This window comes from Oncorhynchus masou, chromosome 8, assembly GCF_036934945.1.
Source record: "Oncorhynchus masou masou isolate Uvic2021 chromosome 8, UVic_Omas_1.1, whole genome shotgun sequence".
Lineage (NCBI taxonomy): Eukaryota > Metazoa > Chordata > Actinopteri > Salmoniformes > Salmonidae > Oncorhynchus > Oncorhynchus masou.
Window position 1 is genome coordinate 1612055 of NC_088219.1, and position 21768 is coordinate 1633822.

Sequence of the window (21768 nt, forward strand, 5' to 3'; positions counted from 1 at the left end):
GTATTATGATGGTTACCAGACAGCCAATAGAGTCTCAGTATTATGACGGTCACCAGACAGCCAATAGAGTCTCAGTGTTATGATGGTCACCAGACAGCCAATAGAGTCTCAGTATTATGATGGTCACCAGACAGCCAATAGAGTCTCAGTATTATGATGGTTACCAGACAGCCAATAGAGTCTCAGTGTTATGATGGTCACCAGACAGCCAATAGAGTCTCAGTATTATGACGGTCACCAGACAGCCAATAGAGTCTCAGTGTTATGATGGTCACCAGACAGCCAATAGAGTCTCAGTATTATGATGGTCACCAGACAGCCAATAGAGTCTCAGTATTATGATGGTCACCAGACAGCCAATAGAGTCTCAGTGTTATGATGGTCACCAGACAGCCAATAGAGTCTCAGTATTATGATGGTTACCAGACAGCCAATAGAGTCTCAGTATTATGACGGTCACCAGACAGCCAATAGAGTCTCAGTGTTATGATGGTCACCAGACAGCCAATAGAGTCTCAGTATTATGACGGTCACCAGACAGCCAATAGAGTCTCAGTATTATGATGGTTACCAGACAGCCAATAGAGTCTCAGTATTATGACGGTCACCAGACAGCCAATAGAGTCTCAGTGTTATGATGGTCACCAGACAGCCAATAGAGTCTCAGTATTATGATGGTCACCAGACAGCCAATAGAGTCTCAGTATTATGATGGTTACCAGACAGCCAATAGAGTCTCAGTGTTATGATGGTCACCAGACAGCCAATAGAGTCTCAGTATTATGACGGTCACCAGACAGCCAATAGAGTCTCAGTGTTATGATGGTCACCAGACAGCCAATAGAGTCTCAGTATTATGATGGTCACCAGACAGCCAATAGAGTCTCAGTATTATGATGGTCACCAGACAGCCAATAGAGTCTCAGTGTTATGATGGTCACCAGACAGCCAATAGAGTCTCAGTATTATGACGGTCACCAGACAGCCAATAGAGTCTCAGTGTTATGATGGTCACCAGACAGCCAATAGAGTCTCAGTATTATGATGGTCACCAGACAGCCAATAGAGTCTCAGTATTATGATGGTTACCAGACAGCCAATAGAGTCTCAGTGTTATGACAGATTCAGTCAGGGATTCATATTCTCTCTCTCTGTAATTAATAGAAGTGATGTAGTTTCTGCGTTGACTTCTCATAAGGCAGTTTGTGTGTTTTAGGTTTTAAATTCCATTCGTCTGCCCTCTCTACGCTTGGTCTCAGCTACCTGTACAAAACAATCACTCTGTAATATGTTACCTGTCTGTCTGTTTGGAAGTCTGCAGCCTGGATGTGTTTGTGTGCGGAGGAGAATTGTTGTTGACTTCAAGAGAAACAGAAGACCATGACCCAGGAGACAAAACTGACAAAACTCATTTATGATAGAAATACCTCTTCAAACTCTAACTAAAGCTTTATGTCTGTCTACCTGTCTACCTGTCTACCTGTCTACCTGTCTGTCTGTCTGTCTGTCTGTCTGTATGTCTGTCTACCTGTCTGTCTACCTGTCTGTCTACCTTTCTGTCTGTCTACCTTTCTGTCTACATGTCTGTCTACCTGTCTGTCTACCTGTCTGTCTGTCTACCTTTCTGTCTGTCTACCTTTCTGTCTACATGTCTGTCTACCTGTCTGTCTGTCTACCTGTCTGTCTGTCTACCTTTCTGTCTGTCTACCTTTCTGTCTACATGTCTGTCTACCTGTCTGTCTACCTGTCTGTCTGTCTACCTTTCTGTCTGTCTACCTTTCTGTCTACATGTCTGTCTACCTGTCTGTCTACCTGTCTGTCTGTCTACCTTTCTGTCTGTCTACCTTTCTGTCTACATGTCTGTCCGTCTGTCCGTCTGTCCGTCTGTCCGTCTGTCCGTCTGTCCGTCTGTCTGTCTGTCTGTCTGTCTGTCTGTCCGTCCGTCCGTCCGTCCGTCCGTCCGTCCGTCCGTCCGTCCGTCCGTCCGTCCGTCCGTCTGTCCGTCTTTCCGTCTGTCTGTGTGTTTCAGAGGGGAGCTACGACAGTGGCTTTGACTTCCAGCAGGGCATGGGTACTGTGGTGATAGCCAGGCCGCTGGACGCTGAGGGTCAGTCGCTCTACAACCTGACGGTCATGGTCACTGACGGTACCAACACAGCTAACACACAGGTACTACACACACGCGGACACACACGGACACCTCAGTTCAGATGACTTGTGGGAAGCCAAAAGGTGCTCCTCTCCTCTGTCTCCTCTCTCTCTCTCTCTCTGTCTCTGTCTCTCTGTCTCTCTGTCTCTGTCTCTCTGTCTCTGTCTCTCTGTCTCTCTGTCTCTCTGTCTCTCTGTCTCTCTGTCTCTCTGTCTCTCTTTGTCTCTGTCTCTCTTTGTCTCTGTCTCTCTGTCTCTCTCTCTCTGTCTCTCTGTCTCTCTGTCTGTCTCTCTCTCTCTCTGTCTCTCTCTCTGTCTCTCTGTCTCTCTCTCTGTCTCTCTGTGTGTCTCTCTCTCTCTCTCTCTCTCTCTCTCTCTGTCTCTCTGTCTCTCTGTCACTCTGTCGCTCTTTGTCTCTGTCTCTCTTTGTCTCTGTCTCTCTGTCTCTCTGTCTCTCTGTCTCTCTGTCTGTCTCCCTCTCTCTGTCTCTCTGTCTCTCTGTCTGTCTCTCTCGCTCTCTGTCTCTCTCGCTCTCTGTCTCTCTGTCTCTCTGTCTCTCTCTGTCTCTCTGTCTCTCTGTGTCTCTCTCTCTCTCTCTCTCTGTCTCTCTCTCTCTCTGTCTCTCTGTCTCTCTGTCTCTCTGTCGCTCTTTGTCTCTGTCTCTCTTTGTCTCTGTCTCTCTCTTTGTCTCTCTGTCTCTTTGTCTCTCTGTCTGTCTCTCTCTCTCTCTCTCTCTGTCTCTCTGTCTCTCTCTCCCTGTCTCTCTGTCTCTCTGTCTCTCTCTCTCTCTCTCTCTCTCTCTCTCTCTTTTCCTCTTCTCCTCCAGGTCTTTATCTGTTTTCTATACAGTAATTACAACCCACCCATCTTCTCTCAGCCCTGTCAAACCTCTTTCTCCCTCTTCCCTCTTCACCTCCAGGTCTTCATCCGTGTTCTTGACAGTAATGACAACCCTCCCGTCTTCTCTCAGCCTACATATGACATTAGCGTGTCAGAAGACATGCCGGCCGACACAGAGCTGTTGCGTGTGCGAGCGTCAGACGGTGACGAGCGTGCACGTCTCAGCTACTCCATCCACAGTAGTGTAGATCCAGCCAGTATGAGGCTGTTCAAGATTAACCCTGGGACTGGAGTGGTCTACAGTGCTGACCGACTGGACTACGAGGCTAGGACACAACACATTCTGACCATCATGGTATGATGTGTGTCAGTTTCCTGCTCTTCTTAATATTCTTGTCTCCCTTTTTACATGTTCCTTTCTACCTTTTATTGGCTTCTCTCTCTATTTCCCTCGTCTTTCTGTCTTTTCCTCCCTCCCTCCCTCCCTCCCTCCCTCCCTCCCTCCCTCCCTCCCTCCCCCTCCCTCCCTCCCTCCCTCCCTCCCTCCCTCCCTCCATTTACACCTCCCTCCCCCTCTCCCTCCCTCCCTCCCTCCCTCCCCCTCTCCCTCCCCCTCCCTCCCTCCCTCCCTCCCTCCCTCCCTCCCTCCCCTCCCTCCCTCCCTCCCTCCCTCCCTCCATTTACACCTCCCTCCCTCCCCCTCTCCCTCCCTCCCCCTCTCCCTCCCTCCCTCCCTCCCTCCCTCCCCCTCTCCCTCCCTCCCTCCCCCCTCTCCCTCCCCCCCCCCCCTCCCTCCCTCCCTCCCTCCCCCCCCCTCCCTCCCTCCCTCCCCCTCTCCCTCCCTCCCTCCCCCCTCCTTCCCTCCCTCCCTCCCCCCTCTCCCTCCCTCCCTCCCTCCCCCTCCCCCCCCTCCCTCCCTCCCTCCCCCTCTCCCTCCCTCCCTCCCCCCTCTCCCTCCTTCCCTCCCTCCCCCCTCCCTCCCTCCCCCCCCTCCCTCCCTCCCTCCCTCCCTCCCTCCCTCCCTCCCTCCCTCCCTCCCTCCCTCCCTCCCTCCCTCCCTCCCTCCAGGTAAAGGACCAGGAGTTTCCATTTAACCGTGATCTGTGTCGTATCCTGGTGGCGGTTGAGGACATTAATGATAACTCTGTTCCTACCCCCTCCCTCCCTCCCTCCCTCCCTCCCTCCCTCCCTCCCTCCCTGGCTCCCTCCCTCCCTCCCTCCCTACCCCTCTCCCTCCCTCTCCTCCCTACCCCTCTCCCTCCCTCCCTACCCCTCTCCCTCCCTCCCTCCCTACCCCTCTCCCTCCCTCCCTACCCCTCTCCCTCTCCCTCCCCCTCTCCCACCCTCCCTCCCTCCCTCCCTCCCTCCCTCCCTCCCTCCAGGTAAAGGACCAGGAGTTTCCATTTAACCGTGATCTGTGTCGTATTCTGGTGGCGGTTGAGGACATTAATGATAACTCTGTTCCTACCCCCTCCCTCCCTCCCTCCCCCTACCCCTCTCCCTCCCTCCCTCCCTCCCCCTCCCCTCCCTCCCTCCCTCCCCCTCCCTACCCCTCTCCCTCCCTCCCTCCCTCCCTCCCTACCCCTCTCCCTCCCCCTCCCCTCCCTCCCTCCCTCCCTCCCTCCCTCCCTCCTCCCCCCCCCCCTCTCCCTCCCTCCCTCCCTACCCCCCTCCCTCCCTCCCTCCCTCCCTACCCCTCCCCCCCTCCCTCCCTCCCTCCCTACCCCTCTCCCTCCCTCCCTCCCTCCCCCTCTCCCTCCCTCCCTCCCTCCCTCCCTCCCTCCCTCCCTCCCTCCCTCCCTCCCTCCCTCCCTCCCTCCCTCACCCTCCCTCCCTCCCTCCCTCCCTCCCTCCCTCCCCCCCCCCCCTCCCTCCCCTCGCCCCTCCCTCCCTCCCTCCCCCTCCCTCCCTCCCTCCCTCCCTCCCTCCCTCCCTCCCTCCCTCCCTACCCCCTCCCTCCCTCCCTCCCTCCCTCCCTCCCTCCCTCCCTCCCTCCCTCCCTCCCTCCCTCCCTCCCTCCCTCCCTCCCTCCCTCCCTCCCCCTCTCCCTCCCTCCCTCCTCCTCCCTCCCCCCCTCCCTCCCCCTCCCCTCCCTCCCTCCCTCCCTCCCTCCTCCCTCCCTCCCCCTCTCCCTCCCTCCCTCCAGGTAAAGGACCAGGAGTTTCCATTTAACCGTGATCTGTGTCGTATCCTGGTGGCGGTTGAGGACATTAATGATAACTCTGTTCCTACCCCCCTCCCTCCCTCCCTCCCTCCCTCCCTCCCTCCCTCCCTCCCTCCCTCCCTCCCTCCCCCTCCCTCCCTCCCTCCCTCCCTCCCTCCCTCCCTCCCTCCCTCCCTCCCTCCCTCCCTCCCTACCCCTCTCCCTCCCTCCCTCCCTCCCTCCCTCCCCCTCCCTCCCTCCCTCCCTCCCTCCCTCCAGGTAAAGGACCAGGAGTTTCCATTTAACCGTGATCTGTGTCGTATCCTGGTGGCGGTTGAGGACATTAATGATAACTCTGTTCCTACCCCTCTCCCTCCCTCCCTCCCTCCCTCCCTCCCTCCCTCCCTCCCTCCCTCCCTCCCTCCCTCCCTCCCTCCCTCCCTCCCTCCCTCCAGGTAAAGGACCAGGAGTTTCCATTTAACCGTGATCTGTGTCGTATCCTGGTGGCGGTTGAGGACATTAATGATAACTCTGTTCCTACTCCTCTCCCTCCCTCCCTCTGTTCCTACCCCCTCCCTCCCTCTCTCCTCCCTCCCTCCCTCCCTCCCTCCCTCCCTCCAGGTAAAGGACCAGGAGTTTCCATTTAACCGTGATCTGTGTCGTATCCTGGTGGCGGTTGAGGACATTAATGATAACTCTGTTCCTACTCCTCTCCCTCCCTCCCTCTGTTCCTACCCCCTCCCTCCCTCTCTCCTCCCTCCCTCCCTCCCTCCCTCCCTCCCTCCCTCCCTCCAGGTAAAGGACCAGGAGTTTCCATTTAACCGTGATCTGTGTCGTATCCTGGTGGCGGTTGAGGACATTAATGATAACGTGCCGTACTTCAGCAGTACTGTGTATGATGCTGTAGCCTACGAGTCATCTCCTCCTGGATCACCTGTCCTCCAGGTATCGGCTCTGGACAGAGACAACGGGCCAAACGGACTGCTGCAGTACTCTATAGAAGCAGGTGAGATGGATGGAGGGAATGAGGGACTCCAGTAGATAACAGTGTGTTTGGTATAGATGCTGCTACAGGACTGATCTCTGTTCTATATCTCTGTTTCTCTCTATGGTCTGACCAATCACATCAGATCTTTTGACATCAGATCTTTTTAAGAGCTAATTTGATTAGTCTGATTACAATTGGGTTACATTTACTTGTGTAAATGCAGACTATACACCCACCTGTCTGTCTGTCTGTCTGTCTGTCTGTCTGTCTGTCTGTCTGTCTCTTCAATTTTAAGAGCTTTATTGGCATGGGAAACAAATGTTATGATTGCCAAAACAACTAGAACTAGATAATAAACAAAAATGAAAGAAACAATATAAATTAAGATAATATTCTAGAGTGAAACATTACACTCACAAAAGTTCCAAAATAATAAAGACATTAGAAAAGTCCTATTATGTGCAAATAGTTAAGACAATATTTAAAAAACATAAATATGGGTTGTATTTACAATGGTGCTTGTTCTTCACTTGTTGCCCTTTTCTCGTGGCAACAGGTCACAAACCTGCTGCTGTGACGGCACAATTTTTTTTAAAATCAAAATTGGATTTGTTTTTGAATTCTTTGTGTATTTGTGTCATCTGGTCATACATTTGGGAGGAGGTTAGGAAGTGCAGCTCAGTTTCCACTCATTTTGTGGGCAGTGGGCAGTGAGCACATAGCCTGTCTTCTCTTGAGAGCCAGGTCTGCCTACAGAGGCCTTTCTCAATAGCAAGGCTATGCTCACTGAGTCTGTACATAGTCAAAGCTCAGTCACATTGGTCAGGTATTCTGCCACTGTGTATTCTTTTTTAAGGGCCAAATAGCGTTCTAATTGGTTTGTCGAATTTTATGTTCCTTTTGATGGCCTCCTTGCCTTGTCTCCTTGCCTGTCAGCTCGTTCACATCTTTGTGGAAGTTACCTGTGCCACTGATGTTAATGCCAAGGTATGTATAGTTTTTTGTGTGCTCTAGGGCAACGGTGTCTCAATGGGATTTGTATTTGGGGTCCTGGTGACTGGACCTTTTTTGGAACCCCATTATTTTTGTCTTACTGAGATTTACTGTCAGGGCCCAGATCTGGCAGAATCACACACTTGTTGTTTGTGTACATGGATTTAATAATGTTGTATGTTTTTCCCCCAACACCACTTTCCATCAATTTGTATAGCAGACACTCAATTTATATTGAGTCAAAAGCCTTGTTTGAAATCAACAAAGCATGAGAAGACCCTCATGCCAAATTGAGTCAACAGCTTTTTTTGAAATCAACAAAGCATAAGAAGACTTTGCCTTTTGTTTTGGTTGGTTTGTTTATCAATTATGGTGTGCAGAGTGAATACGTGGTCTGTCGTACTGCAATTTGGACATTTGTTCAGTACATTGTTTTCCACTGAGGAAATGTATGAGTCTGCTGTTGATGATAATGCAGAGGACTTTCCCAAGGTTGCTGTTGAAGCCAACAGTGAAGAGGCGACTCCGGGATTCTGGCCTTCTAGGCAGGGCTACAAAGAAAAAGCCATATCTCAGACTGGCCAATAAAAAGAAAAGATTAAGATGAGCAACAGAACACAGACACTGGACAGAGGAACTCTGCCTAGAAGGCCAGCATCCCGGAGACGCCCCTAAACTGTTGAAGACAGTGTATTCTGGAGTCGTCTCTTCACTGTTGACGTTGAGACTGGTGTTTTGCGGGTCCTATTTCATGAAGCTGCCAGTTAAGGAGTTGTTGGGCGTCTGTTTCTCAAACTAGACACTCTAATGTACTTGTCCTCTTGCTAATTTGTGCACCTGGGCCTCCCACTCTATTATATTATCTACTACTTTCTATTCTGGTTAGGGCCAGTTTGCACTGTTCTGTGAAGAGAGTAGTACACAGCATTGTACGAGATCTTCAGTTTCTTGGCAATTTCTTGCATGGAATATCCTTCATTTCTCAGAACAAGAATAGACTGATGAGTTTCAGAAGAAAGTTCTTTGTTTCTGGCCACTTTGAGCCTGTAATCAAACCAACAAATGCTGGAGCTCCAGATACTCAACTAGCCTAAAGAAGGCCAGTTATACTGTCTCTTTAATAAGGACAACAGTTTTCATCTGTGCAAACATAATTGCAAATGGGTTTTCTAATGATCAATTAGCCTTTTAAAATGATAAACTTGTATTAGCTAACACAACGTGCCGTTGGAACACAGGAGAGATGGTTGCAGATAATGAGCCTCTGTACGCCTATGCAGATTTTCCATTAACCTCTAGCGTCGAGCAATCCCGTATCCGGGAGCGTAATCATAGCCTCAAGCTCATTAGCATAACGCAACGTTAATTAACTATTCATGAAAATCGCAAATGAAATGAAAGAAATATATTCACTCACAAGTTTAGCCTTTTGTTAACAACACTGTCATCTCAGATTTTCAAAATATGCTTTTCAACCATCGCTACAAAAGCATTTGTGTAAGAGGTATTGATAGCTAGCATAGCATTAGCCTAGCATTCAGCAGGCAACATTTTCACAAAAACAAGAAAAGCATTCAAATAAAATCATTTACCTTTGAAGAACTTCGGATGTTTTCAATGAGGAGACTCTCAGTTAGATAGCAAATGTTCAGTTTTTCCAAAAATATTATTTGTTTAGGAGAAATTGCTCGGTTTTGTTCATCACGTTTGGCTAAGAAAAACCCTGAAAATTCAGTCATTACAACGCCAAACTTTTTTCCAAATTAACTCCATAATATCGACAGAAACATGGCAAACGTTGTTTAGAATCAATCCTCCAGGTGCTTTTCACATATCTATTCGATGATAAATCATTTGTGGCAGTTGTGTTTCTCCTCTGAAGAAAATGGAAATTACAGCTGCTGGAGATTACGCAATAATTTCGATGGAGGACACCATTCGGGCACCTGGTAAATGTAGTCTCTTATGGTCAATCTTCCAATGATATGCCTACAAATACGTCACAATTCTGCAGACACCTTGGGGAAACGACAGAAAGTGTAGGCTCATTCCTGACGCATTCACAGCCATATAAGGAGACATTGGAACACAGAGCCTTCAGAATCTGGGCCATTTCCTGTTTGAAATGTAATCTTGGTTTTGCCTGAAGCATCAGTTCTGTGGCACTCACAGATAATATCTTTGCAGTTTTGGAAATGTCAGATTGTTTTCTTTCCAAAGCTGTCAATTATATCGAACATCTTTTTGTGACAAAATATCTTGTTTAAAACGGGAACGTTTTTTTATCCAAAAATTAAAAGAGCGCCCCCTATATCGAAGAAGCTAACAATATTAAAACATTGTCTACACTGTATTTCTGATCAATCTGATGTTGTTTTTATGGACAAAAAAATTTGCTTTTCTATTACAGACAAGGACATTTCTAATTGACCCCAAACAGTAGTGTAGGTTCATTATCATTTATATAAATACAGTACATATGTCCATTATCATTCATATAAATATAAATGTGCTTTTCTATTACAAACAAGGACATTTCTAAATCTCCAAACTTTTGAATGGTAGTGTATATGTTTTTGCTGTTTGTTCTTTGTTACAAGGCCAATATATGATAAATGATTGGGGAAGAGGTTTACCTCTCTCCGTTTTGGATAGATAACTCTTCATGTTGTTGTTTGTTTACTGTTTTCCAATTTTCCCAGAAGTTGTTAGGTTACGGCTGGGGGTTCCGCTAGCGGAACGTTTCGACAACATCCGGTCAAATTGCAGAGCGCGAAATTTCCAAAAAAGTATTAGAAATATTTAACTTTCATACATTCACAAGTGCAATACACCAAATTAAAGCTTAACTTCTTGTAAATCTAGCCAACGTGTCAGATTTCAAAAAGGCTTTACGGCGAAAGCAAACCATGCGATTATCTGAGGATAGCACCCCACCAAACAAACACATGACATTCATATTTCAACCCTCCAGGCGTGACACAAAACTCAGAAATAACGATATATTCATGCCTTACCTTTGAAGGTCTTCTTTTGTTGGCTCTCTAAAATGTCCCATAATCATCACAAATGGTCATTTAATTGTCCGATTAATTCCTTTGTTATATCTCCAAAATGTCCATTTATTTGGCGCGTTTGATTCAGAAAAACACCGGTGCCAACTCGCCCAACATGACAACATAATATCTAGTTACCTCTAAACTTTGACCAAACATTTCAAACAACTTTCCGAATCCAACTTTAGATATTTTAAAACGTAAATAATTGATCAAATTTAAAACAGGATAAACTGCGTTCAATAGCGGTTCAAATGAAAGTGGAGCGAGTTTCAGGCCTCAAACAAAAGAGTACTCTAGGCTGGACCCTCGTTCTGAATAGCCGTACTTCTTCATTTCTCTAAAGAAAAACACCAACCAATTTATAAAGACTGTTGACATCTAGTGGAAGCAGTAGGAACTGCAACCAAGTACCACAGAATTCTAGTTTCCCATAGAAAGAAATTCCTGGATGGTTTGTCCTCGGGGTTTCGCCTTCCAAATCACAGACATTATTTTAATAGTTTTAGAAACTTTAGAGTGTTTCCTATCCAAATCTACCAAGTATATGTATATCCTAGCTTCTGGGCCTGAGTAGCAGGTAGTTTACTTTGGGCACGCTTTTCATCCAGACGTGAAAATACTGCCCCCTATCCCAAACATGCTAATTAGATTCTATGGATTATTCAATTACATTGAGCTGATTTTTGACGTATTGTTCCTTCTTATTCCATAGTGTATTTCTGAATTGTTTTAGTGATTATTCGTCTCTGTGTGTGTGTCTCTCTCTTTCTCGTCTCTACTAGGTAACACGGGAGCAGTGTTTGCTATTTTTGACGTACTGTTCCTTCGTTTTCCATAGGGTATTTCTGAATTGTTTTAGTGATTATTCGTCTCTGTGTGTGTGTCTCTCTCTTTCTCATCTCTACTAGGTAACACGGGAGCAGTGTTTGCTATCGACGCTGCCACTGGTGTTATCTCCGTAGCGAGAGACCTGGACCTCTCGTCCGTAGGATATTACATCATCACCGTGCGCGTCACTGACAGCGGCACGCCACCCCTCACCGCCACTGCTACGGCACGTGTTTCCCTCACTCTCTCTGACTCCTCCCAGCCCAAGTTCAGCCAGAGAGAATACCAGGCAGAGGTACAGAGAGGGAGGGAGGGAGGGAGTGTTGGTTGGATGTTTGAATGGATGGATGGATGGATGAATGGATGGTTGAATGGATGGTTGGATGGATAGAATTGACAAACAAACTTGACTGTGACTGTGAACGTGACAGTATGACGTGTTGTAGGTGATGGAGAACTCTGCCAAAGGAAGGTACGTCACAATGGTGTCCGCCCTGAGTCGCTCTGCGCTGGTTTATGACATCACAGCCGGTAACCACGAACGCCATTTCGCCATCAACCGTCACACTGGAGTCATCACCACCCGCAAGACACTCGACTTCGAGGTGTGTGTGTGTGTGTGTGTGTGTGTGTGCGTGTGTGTGTGCGTGTGTGCGTGCGTGCGTGCGTGTGTCATTGTCCACTATGTTTTGTATACTGTATGTGTGTGTATGTGTTTGTATAGTGTACAGGTTCCTACTCTCTAGTGGTGTGTGTTTATATAGTGTACAGGTTCCTACTCTCTAGTGGTGTGTGTTTATATAGTGTACAGGTTGTTACTCTCTAGTGGTGTGTGTTTATATAGTGTACAGGTTGTTACTCTCTAGTGGTGTGTGTTTATATAGTGTACAGGTTGTTACTCTAGTGGTGTGTGTTTATATAGTGTACAGGTTGTTATTCTCTAGTGGTGTGTGTTTATATAGTGTACAGGTTGTTACTCTCTAGTGGTGTGTGTTTATATAGTGTACAGGTTGTTACTCTGGTGGTGTGTGTTTATATAGTGTACAGGTTGTTACTCTCTAGTGTTGTGTGTTTATATAGTGTTCAGGTTGTTACTCTCTAGTGGTGTGTTTTTATATAGTGTACAGGTTGTTACTCTAGTGGTGTGTGTTTATTTAGTGTACAGGTTGTTATTCTCTAGTTGTGTGTGTTTATATAGTGTACAGGTTGTTATTATAGTGGTGTGTGTTTATATAGTGTACAGGTTCCTACTCTCTAGTGGTGTGTGTTTTTATAGTGTTCAGGTTGTTACTCTCTAGTGGTGTGTTTTTATATAGTGTACAGGTTGTTATTCTCTAGTGGTGTGTGTTTATATAGTGTACAGGTTCCTACTCTCTAGTGGTGTGTGTTTATTTAGTGTACAGGTTGTTATTCTCTGGTGGTGTGTTTTAATATAGTGTACAGGTTGTTACTCTCTAGTGGTGTGTGTTTATTTAGTGTACAGGTTGTTATTCTCTAGTGGTGTGTGTTTATATAGTGTACAGGTTCCTACTCTCTAGTGGTGTGTGTTTATTTAGTGTACAGGTTGTTATTCTCTGGTGGTGTGTGTTTATATAGTGTACAGGTTGTTATTATAGTGGTGTGTGTTTATATAGTGTACAGGTTGTTATTCTAGTGGTGTGTGTTTATATAGTGTACAGGTTCCTACTCTCTAGTGGTGTGTGTTTATATAGTGTACAGGTTGTTATTCTAGTGGTGTGTGTTTATATAGTGTACAGGTTGTTATTCTAGTCGTGTGTGTTTATATAGTGTACAGGTTGTTACTCTAGTGGTGTGTGTTTATATAGTGTACAGGTTGTTACTCTCTCGTGGTGTGTGTTTATATAGTGTAAAGGTTGTTATTCTAGTGGTGTGTGTTTATATAGTGTGCAGGTTGTTACTCTAGTGGTGTGTGTTTATATAGTGTACAGGTTGTTACTCTCTAGTGGTGTGTGTTTATATAGTGTACAGGTTGTTACTCTAGTGGTGTGTGTTTATATAGTGTACAGTTTGTTACTCTAGTGGTGTGTGTTTATATAGTGTACAGGTTGTTACTCTGGTGGTGTGTGTTTATATAGTGTACAGGTTGTTACTCTAGTGGTGTGTGTTTATATAGTGTACAGGTTGTTACTCTAGTGGTGTGTGTTTATATAGTGTACAGGTTGTTACTCTCTAGTGGTGTGTGTTTATATAGTGTACAGGTTGTTACTCTCTAGTGGTGTGTTTTATGTAGTGTACAGGTTGTTACTCTAGTGGTGTGTGTTTATATAGTGTACAGGTTGTTACTCTAGTGGTGTGTGTTTATATAGTGTACAGGTTGTTACTCTAGTGGTGTGTGTTTATATAGTGTACAGGTCGTTACTCTCTAGTGGTGTGTGTTTATATAGCGTACAGGTTCCTACTCTCTAGTGGTGTGTGTTTATATAGTGTACAGGTTGTTATTCTAGTGGTGTGTGGTTATATAATGTACAGGTTGTTACTCTCTAGTGGTGTGTGTTTATATAGTGTACAGGTTGTTACTCTCTAGTGGTGTGTGTTTATATAGTGTACAGGTTGTTACTCTCTAGTGGTGTGTGTTTATATAGTGTACGGGTTGTTACTCTTGTGGTGTGTGTTTATATAGTGTACAGGTTGTTACTCTCTAGTGGTGTGTGTTTATATAGTGTACAGGTTGTTACTCTCTAGTGGTGTGTGTTTATATAGCGTACAGGTTCCTACACTCTAGTGGTGCGTGTTTATATAGTGTACAGGTTGTTACTCTAGTGGTGTGTGTTTATATAGTGTACAGGTTGTTACTCTCTCGTGGTGTGTGTTTATATAGCGTACAGGTTCCTACTCTCTAGTGGTGCGTGCATTGAGCATGGCTGGAGTGGAGACCAGTGCTACGGTCAGTGTCCAGGTGGGAGACCAGAACGACTGTTCCCCTGTGTTCCAACAGCTCAGGTACATCAACATATTTAACTTTTGACCTGAAAGTAAAGTGATTTTATAAACATTTGTAAAAGCAAAGGGGAGAGGGGGCAGCTTTGCCATATTCATTTCCAAGTATTTAATACAATAGATATTTTTTGAACGCTATCATGACCATTGGGACAGGGGTGGTAACCCTCTATTGGGACAGGGATGGTAACCCTCTATTGGGACAAGGATGGTAACCCTCTATTGGGACAGGGATGGTAACCTTCTATTGGGACAGGGATGGTAACCCTCTATTGGGACAGGGATGGTAACCCTCTATTGGGACAGGGATGTAATCCTTTATTGGGACAGGGATGGTAACCCTCTATTTGGACAGGGATGGTAACCCTCTATTGGGACAGGGATGGTAACCCTCTATTGGGACAGGGATGGTAACCCTTGATTGGGACAGGGATGGTAACCCTCTATTGGGACAGGGATGGTAACCCTCTATTGGGACAGGGATGGTAACCCTCTATTGGGACAGGGATGGTAACCCTCTATTGGGACAGGGATGGTAACCCTCTATTGGGACAGGGATGGTAACCCTCTATTGGGACAGGGAAGGTAACCCTCTATTATATATAGTATTTATATGGGACAGGCTTCTGACTGTGTGTGTGCGTGCGTGCGTGCGTGTGTGTGTGCGTGCGTGCATGTGTGTGTGCGTGTGTGTGTACTCCAGTTACGTTGGTGTTATCAGCGAGGCTGCACCGGTCAACAGTGTGGTCCTAGCGGAGGACGGTAATCCTCTGGTCATACAGGCTTCGGACCGTGACCGTAACCTGAACGCCCTGCTGGTGTTCAACATCATAGATGAGACCGCTAGATCCTTCTTCACCGTGGACTCTGGGACCGGGTCCATCAGGTGGGCTTGTTGTTTGGTGGTGTGTCTCTCTCTGTTCCAGGGTATGTTTTCCTTCACTACCCCTCCTGTATCACCCAGAGATATGGTCAATTCAGGGGCCAATCCAATTTCTTTAACGACTGGCTTCAATATATTTTTATTACTCACAAAAGTAAAGAGTTTAAGGAATCAACCTCACAAGGGCGTGTGGGACGCTAGCGTCAGATTTCAAAAAGGCTTTACGGCGAAAGCATACCATGCGATTATCCGAGAACAGTGTCCAGTAGACAAATCATTAAAAAACGGTAACCAGCCAAGCAGAGGAGTAACAAAAGTCAGAAATAGCGATAAAATTAATCACTTACCTTTGATGATCTTCATATGGTTGCACTCACAGGATTCCATGTTACACAATAAATGTTCGTTTTGTTCGATAATGTCCCTCTTTATGTCCAAAATCCTCCGTTTTGTTGGTGCGTTTTGTTCAGCAATCCATTGGATCAAAGCGCGGTCACAACACAGACGGAAAAATCAAAAAAGTGCAACAACATTTCGTAGAAACGATGTTTAAAATCAATCCTCAGGTTGTTTTTGTCATAAATAATCAATAATATTTCAACCGGACAAAAGCTTTGTCAATAGAAAAGGAGAAACAAGAAAGGCTACCTTTCTAAAGCTAGACTCATGGCTGGAAATTTCCACTGTCCACTCATTGAAAGTGTTGTATCTCCCTCATTTTTCAGAGTAAAATCCTGAAACAATGGCCAAATGTAGAAGAAGCCATAGAGATCGTGAACTGGGTCCTAAGTCTTTGTATGGTGGATAGGCTTTCAATGGAAATAATCTTTCAAAATAATAGTACTTCCTGGATGGATTGTCCTCGGATTTTCACCTGCCATATCAGTTCTGTTATACTCACAGACATTATTTTAACAGTTTTCGAAACTTTACAGTGTTGTCTATCCAAATCTATTATATGCATATCCTAGCTTCTGGGCCTGAGTAGCAGGCAGGTTACTTTGCGCATGCTTTTCACCGAAATTCCAAATGCTACCCTAGTGAAATTAAATTAAATACTTTTTTTTGTACTTTATTTTTTATTTTGTGTGTGTGTCTGTTTATGTCTGTGTCTGCGTTGGTGTGTGCTTAATATTAGTAGTGGATGTATTACATTGTAAAGAGATCTTATTCTCATATGTTCTTATCCTGATTCTAATGTAGAACCATCTCTACTTTGGACTACGAGACGTTCTCTGCCTTCTCCTTCCGGGTCCATGTGAGGGACAGTGGGAGACCCCAGAGAACAGCAGACAACCCAGCTCAGGTCCAAATCAAGGTGACTGATTCTTCTTCGTCTTCACTTTACATCCTGTATGTATCTCTAACCGGAACTAATTTACCCTAAAGCTACAGTCTGAGATTTGAAAAACAACAATCAATGGGTATATATATCAAAGATTTGAAATTACCGTTGAACATTTTCTCAGATCCCAGACTGTAGCCTTCAACGCTGCTTCAAAAACCGTACATTTTTTGTTATTTTATTTATAAATACTATAATACGTAAATATACAAGTAAAGGACCTTGAACTGAAATTGTATGTCATGTTAAATATCCTTTAACTTTAAACTTGTTATGGCTGCAATCCCGATATCGGGATAAGTGTCATCAACAACTGCTGAATAGCAGAATGCTACATTCAATCAATATTACTACAAATATTTATATTCATGAAATCACAAGTGGAGGATAGGAAAACACAGTTTAGCCTTTTGTTAATATACCAGCTTTGCACATTCTCTCAACCAGCTTCATGAGGTAGTCACCGTGAATGCATTTCCTATTAACTTGTTATGGCTGCAATCCCCCTATCGGGATAAGTGTCATCAACAACCTCTGAATAGCGCTACATTCAATCAATATTACTACAAATATCTATATTCATGAATTCACAAGTGCAATATAGGAAAACACGCCTGTTGTGTCAGATTTTGAAATTATGCTTTACAGCGAAAGCAATCCAAACGTTTGTGTACGTTTATCGATCGCATGAGAAAACATTAAGTACACTTAGCATCAGGTCAAGAAAATCAGAAAAGCAATCAAATGATTTGTTTACCTTTGATGATCTTTGGATGTTTTCACTCACGAGACTCCCAGTTACACAACAAATGTTCCTTTTGTTCCATAAAGATTATTTTTCGATCCAAAATACCTTTTGGTTTGTTTGTCACGTTATGTTCAGAAATCCACAGGAAAGAGCGGTCACGACAACGCAGACGAAAATTCCAAATAGTTTCCATAACTTCCACAGAAACATGTCAAACGTTTTTTATAATCAATCCTCAGGTTGTTTTTAAAATATATAATCGATAATATATCAACCGCAAATGTCTTTCACAGTAGGAGAGGGAAAAGCAATGCCTATCCAAACTCTGTTGCGCGAGCAAAACTCATGTGACCACTTGACGCAATGATATCGTTCTGGCTCATTTTTCAAAATAAAAGCCTGAAACTATGTCTGAAGACTGTTGACACCTTGAGGAAGCGATAGGAAAAGGAATCTGGTTAATATCCCTTTAAATCCAGCAGAGGGAGGCTATGGAACATGGATTTTTCAAAATAGAAGCCACTTCCTGTTTTGATTTTCCTCAGGGTTTCGCCTGCAATATCAGCTCTGTTATACTCAGACAATATTTTGACAGTTTTGGAAACTTTAGAGTGTTCTCTATCCAATACTAATAATAATATGCATATATTAGCAACTGAGACTGAGGAGCTGGCCGTTTACAATGGGCACCTTTTCATCCAAGCTACTCAATACTGCCCCTGCAGCCATAAAAAGTTAAATAATGTTTAGTGTAATTATCAAAGGTCATTTAAATACTGTTTATTTTTCATTCTCCTCCACCAGGTGGTGAACATCAACGACTCTCCTCCTAAGTTCTCCCAAGACTCCTATGAAACGGTCCTCCTCCTCCCCACCTACCCCGGAGTCGAGGCCCTGAGGGTCACGGCCTTTGACCCAGACCTGACGCCCGACCCCGCCGTGACCCCTGCTGACCTCTCTGTGACCTCTGCCCTGGTGTACACCCTGGCTGACCGGAACCTCGAACACTTCTCCATGGAACGTTCCACTGGCATTCTCACCGTCAAGAACCGCAACCTCTCCAAAGACCGCTATCGCTTCAACGTCAAGGTAATTATGTTACTGTTATTATCTTTATTAAACATCTAGGTGAACAATAACCTGTTATATCTCTTCAAAGTAAGAGATTATCAATAACCTGATTTATCTCTTCAAAGTAAAAGGTGATCAATAACCTGATTTATCTCTTCAAAGTAAAAGGTGATCAATAACCTGATTTATCTCTTCAAAGTAAAAGGTGATCAATAACCTGATTTATCTCTTCAAAGTAAAAGGTGATCAGTAACCTGATTTATCTCTTCAAAGTAAAAGGTGATCAATAACCTGATTTATCTCTTCAAAGTAAAAGGTGATCAATAACCTGATTTATCTCTTCAAAGTAAAAGGTGATCAATAACCTGATTTATCTCTTCAAAGTAAAAGGTGATCAATAACCTGATTTATCTCTTCAAAGTAAAAGGTGATCAATAACCTGATTTATCTCTTCAAAGTAAAAGGTGATCAGTAACCTGATTTATCTCTTCAAAGTAAAAGGTGATCAGTAACCTGATTTATCTCTTCAAAGTAAGAGTTGATCAATAACCTGATTTATCTCTTCAAAGTAAGAGTTGATCAATAACCTGATTTATCTCTTCAAAGTAAAAGGTGATCAATAACCTGATTTATCTCTTCAAAGTAAAAGGTGATCAATAACCTGATTTATCTCTTCAAAGTAAAAGGTGATCAGTAACCTGATTTATCTCTTCAAAGTAAAAGGTGATCAGTAACCTGATTTATCTCTTCAAAGTAAGAGTTGATCAATAACCTGATTTATCTCTTCAAAGTAAGAGTTGATCAATAACCTGATTTATCTCTTCAAAGTAAAAGGTGATCAGTAACCTGATTTATCTCTTCAAAGTAAGAGGTGATCAATAGTGGTCCAGTGTCTAAGATGCTGCTGTTTTCTGGTCTAAACTTTTTGAATGTATTCCTTGATTCAACTAATCAGATGTTGTCCAGGCCACCCAACTTGCAAAGTGTAGCATACAGTTTGTGCAAAGCGCTGTACCTTCCAAACAGCTGTAATACCCTCCAACCAGTTGTAAAATACCCTCCAAACTGCTGTAAAATACCCTCCAACCAGCTGTAATACCCTCCAACCCGCTGCAATACCCTCCAAACTGCTGTAATACCCTCCAAACAGCTGTAAAGTACCCTCCAACCAGCTGCAATACCCTCCAAACAGCTGTGATACCCTCCAATCAGCTGTAATACCCTCCAACCAGTTGTAAAATACCCTCCAAACTGCTGTAAAATACCCTCCAACCAGCTGTAATACCCTCCAACCAGCTGCAATACCCTCCAAGCTGCTGTAATACCCTCCAAACAGCTGTAAAATACCCTCCAACCAGCTGCAATACCCTCCAAACAGCTGTACTACCCTCCAATCAGCTGTAATACCCTCCAACCAGCTGTAAAACCCTCCAACCAGCTGTAATACCCTCCAACCAGCTGTAATACCCTCCAACCAGCTGTAATACCCTCCAACCAGCTGCACTACCCTCCAAACTGCTGTAATACCCTCCAAACAGCTGTAAAATACCCTCCAACCAGCTGCAATACCCCCAAACAGCTGTAATACCCTCCAATCAGCTGTAATACCCTCCAACCAGCTGTAAAACCCTCCAACCAGCTGTAATACCCTCCAACCAGCTGTAATACCCTCCAACCAGCTGTAATACCCTCCAAACTGCTGTAATACCCTCCAAACAGCTGTAAAATACCCTCCAAACAGCTGTAATACCCTCCAAACAGCTGTAATACCCTCCAACCAGCTGTAATACCCTCCAACCAGCAGTAATACCCTCCAAACAGCTGTAAAATACCCTCCAAACAGCTGTAATACCCTCCAAACAGCTGTAAAATACCCTCCAAACAGCTGTGATACCCTCCAAACACCTGTAAAATACCCTCCAACCAGCTGTAATACCCTCCAACCAGCTGTAATACCCTCCAAACAGCTGTAATACCCTCCAACCAGCTGTAAAATACCCTCCAAACAGCTGTAATACCCTCCAAACAGCTGTAATACCCTCCATCCAGCTGTAAATACCCTCCAAACAGCTGTAATACCCTCCAAACAGCTGTAAATACCCTCCAAACAGCTGTAATACCCTCCAAACAGCTGTAAAATACCCTCCAAAGAGCTGTAAAATACCCTCCAAACAGCTGTAATACCCTCCAAACAGCTGTAATACCCTCCAAACAGCTGTAATACCCTAAAACAGCTGTAAAATACCCTCCAAACAGCTGTAATACCCTCCAAACAGCTGTAATACCCTCCAAACAGCTGTAAAATACCCTCCAACCAGCTGTAATACCCTCCGAACTGTTGTAATACCCTCCAAACAGCTGTAATACCCTCCAAACAGCTGTAATACCCTCCAACCAGCTGTAATACCCTCCAAACAGCTGTAAAATACCCTCCAACCAGCTGTAATACCCTCCAAACAGCTGTAATACCCTCCAAACAGCTGTAATACCCTCCAAACAGCTGTAAAATACCCTCCAAACAGCTGTAAAATACCCTCCAAACAGCTGTAAAATACCCTCCAACCAGCTGTAAAATACCCTCCAAACAGCTGTAAAATACCCTCCAAACAGCTGAAAAATACCCTCCAACCAGCTGTAAAATACCCTCCAAACAGCTGTAAAATACCCTCCAAACAGCTGTAAAATACCCTCCAAACAGCTGTAAAGTACCCTCCAATCAGCTGTAAAATACCCTCCAAACAGCTGTAAAATACCCTCCAATCAGCTGTAAAATACCCTCCAAACCGCTTTAAAATACCCTCCAATCAGCTGTAAAATACCCTCCAAACAGCTGTAAAGTACCCTCCAACCAGCTGTAAAATACCCTCCAAACAGCTGTAAAATACCCTCCAATCAGCTGTAAAATACCTTCCAATCAGCTGTAAAATACCCTCCAAACAGCTGTAAAATACCCTCCAAACAGCTGTAAAATACCCTCCAATCAGCTGTAAAATACCCTCCAAACAGCTGTAAAATACCCTCCAATCAGCTGTAAAATACCCTCCAAACAGCTGTAAAATACCCTCCAATCAGCTGTAAAATACCCTCCAATCAGCTGTAAAATACCCTCCAATCAGCTGTAAAATACCCTCCAATCAGCTGTAAAATACCCTCCAACCAGCTGTAAAATACCCTCCAATCAGCTGTAAAATACCCTCCAATCAGCTGTAAAATACCTTCCAACCAGCTGTAAAATACCCTCCAATAAGCTGTAAAATACCCTCCAAACAGCTGTAAAGTACCCCCTAATAAGCTGTACATCTTGTTATATGAAATCCTAAAGATATCGACCTATCCCCAGGTGTGGGATGGTCGTTTCTCCAGCACAGTGTTAGTAACCATCCTGGTCCGTGAAGCGATGGACAGCGGCCTCCTCTTCTCCCTCCCCATCTACTCCTCCTCCGTCGCCGAGAACGATGGCAACATCTCCATAGTGACCGTGGTGAACGCAGTGGGGCACCGGCTTAACGAGCCGCTGAAGTACACGCTGCTGAATGCCGGCGGTCGTTTCACAGTGCGCCCGACGTCCGGGGTGGTCCTGACCATGGGAATACCGTTTGACCGCGAGGAGCAGGACAGCTATGAACTGGTGGTCGAAGCCAGCAGAGTGTACGACCGACTGAGGGTTGCCAGAGTTACTGTCAAGGTTCAGGTGGGTACAGGGTGTGTGGCCGGTGTGTGTTTGAGAGAGAGGGAAATTGTATCTTTATTTAACTAGGCAAGTA

The 21768-nt window shown here is 44.9% G+C and overlaps 1 protein-coding gene and 1 pseudogene across 1 annotated transcript in view; both read left to right on the top strand.

Moving 5' to 3' along the window:
• LOC135543701 (protocadherin Fat 3) overlaps positions 1–21768 on the top strand; it is a 290068-nt gene that overhangs the window by 127320 nt on the left and 140980 nt on the right. The window contains exons 27-36 of the mRNA XM_064971068.1: positions 2030–2169; positions 3068–3343; positions 5927–6137; positions 11080–11294; positions 11446–11604; positions 13839–13960; positions 14661–14843; positions 16044–16158; positions 17738–18022; positions 21345–21695. Of these exons, the coding sequence (XP_064827140.1) occupies positions 2030–2169; positions 3068–3343; positions 5927–6137; positions 11080–11294; positions 11446–11604; positions 13839–13960; positions 14661–14843; positions 16044–16158; positions 17738–18022; positions 21345–21695 (2057 nt within the window). The remainder of the gene's footprint in view (positions 1–2029; positions 2170–3067; positions 3344–5926; positions 6138–11079; positions 11295–11445; positions 11605–13838; positions 13961–14660; positions 14844–16043; positions 16159–17737; positions 18023–21344; positions 21696–21768) is intronic.
• Positions 3565–5317, top strand: LOC135543966 (basic proline-rich protein-like; annotated as a pseudogene).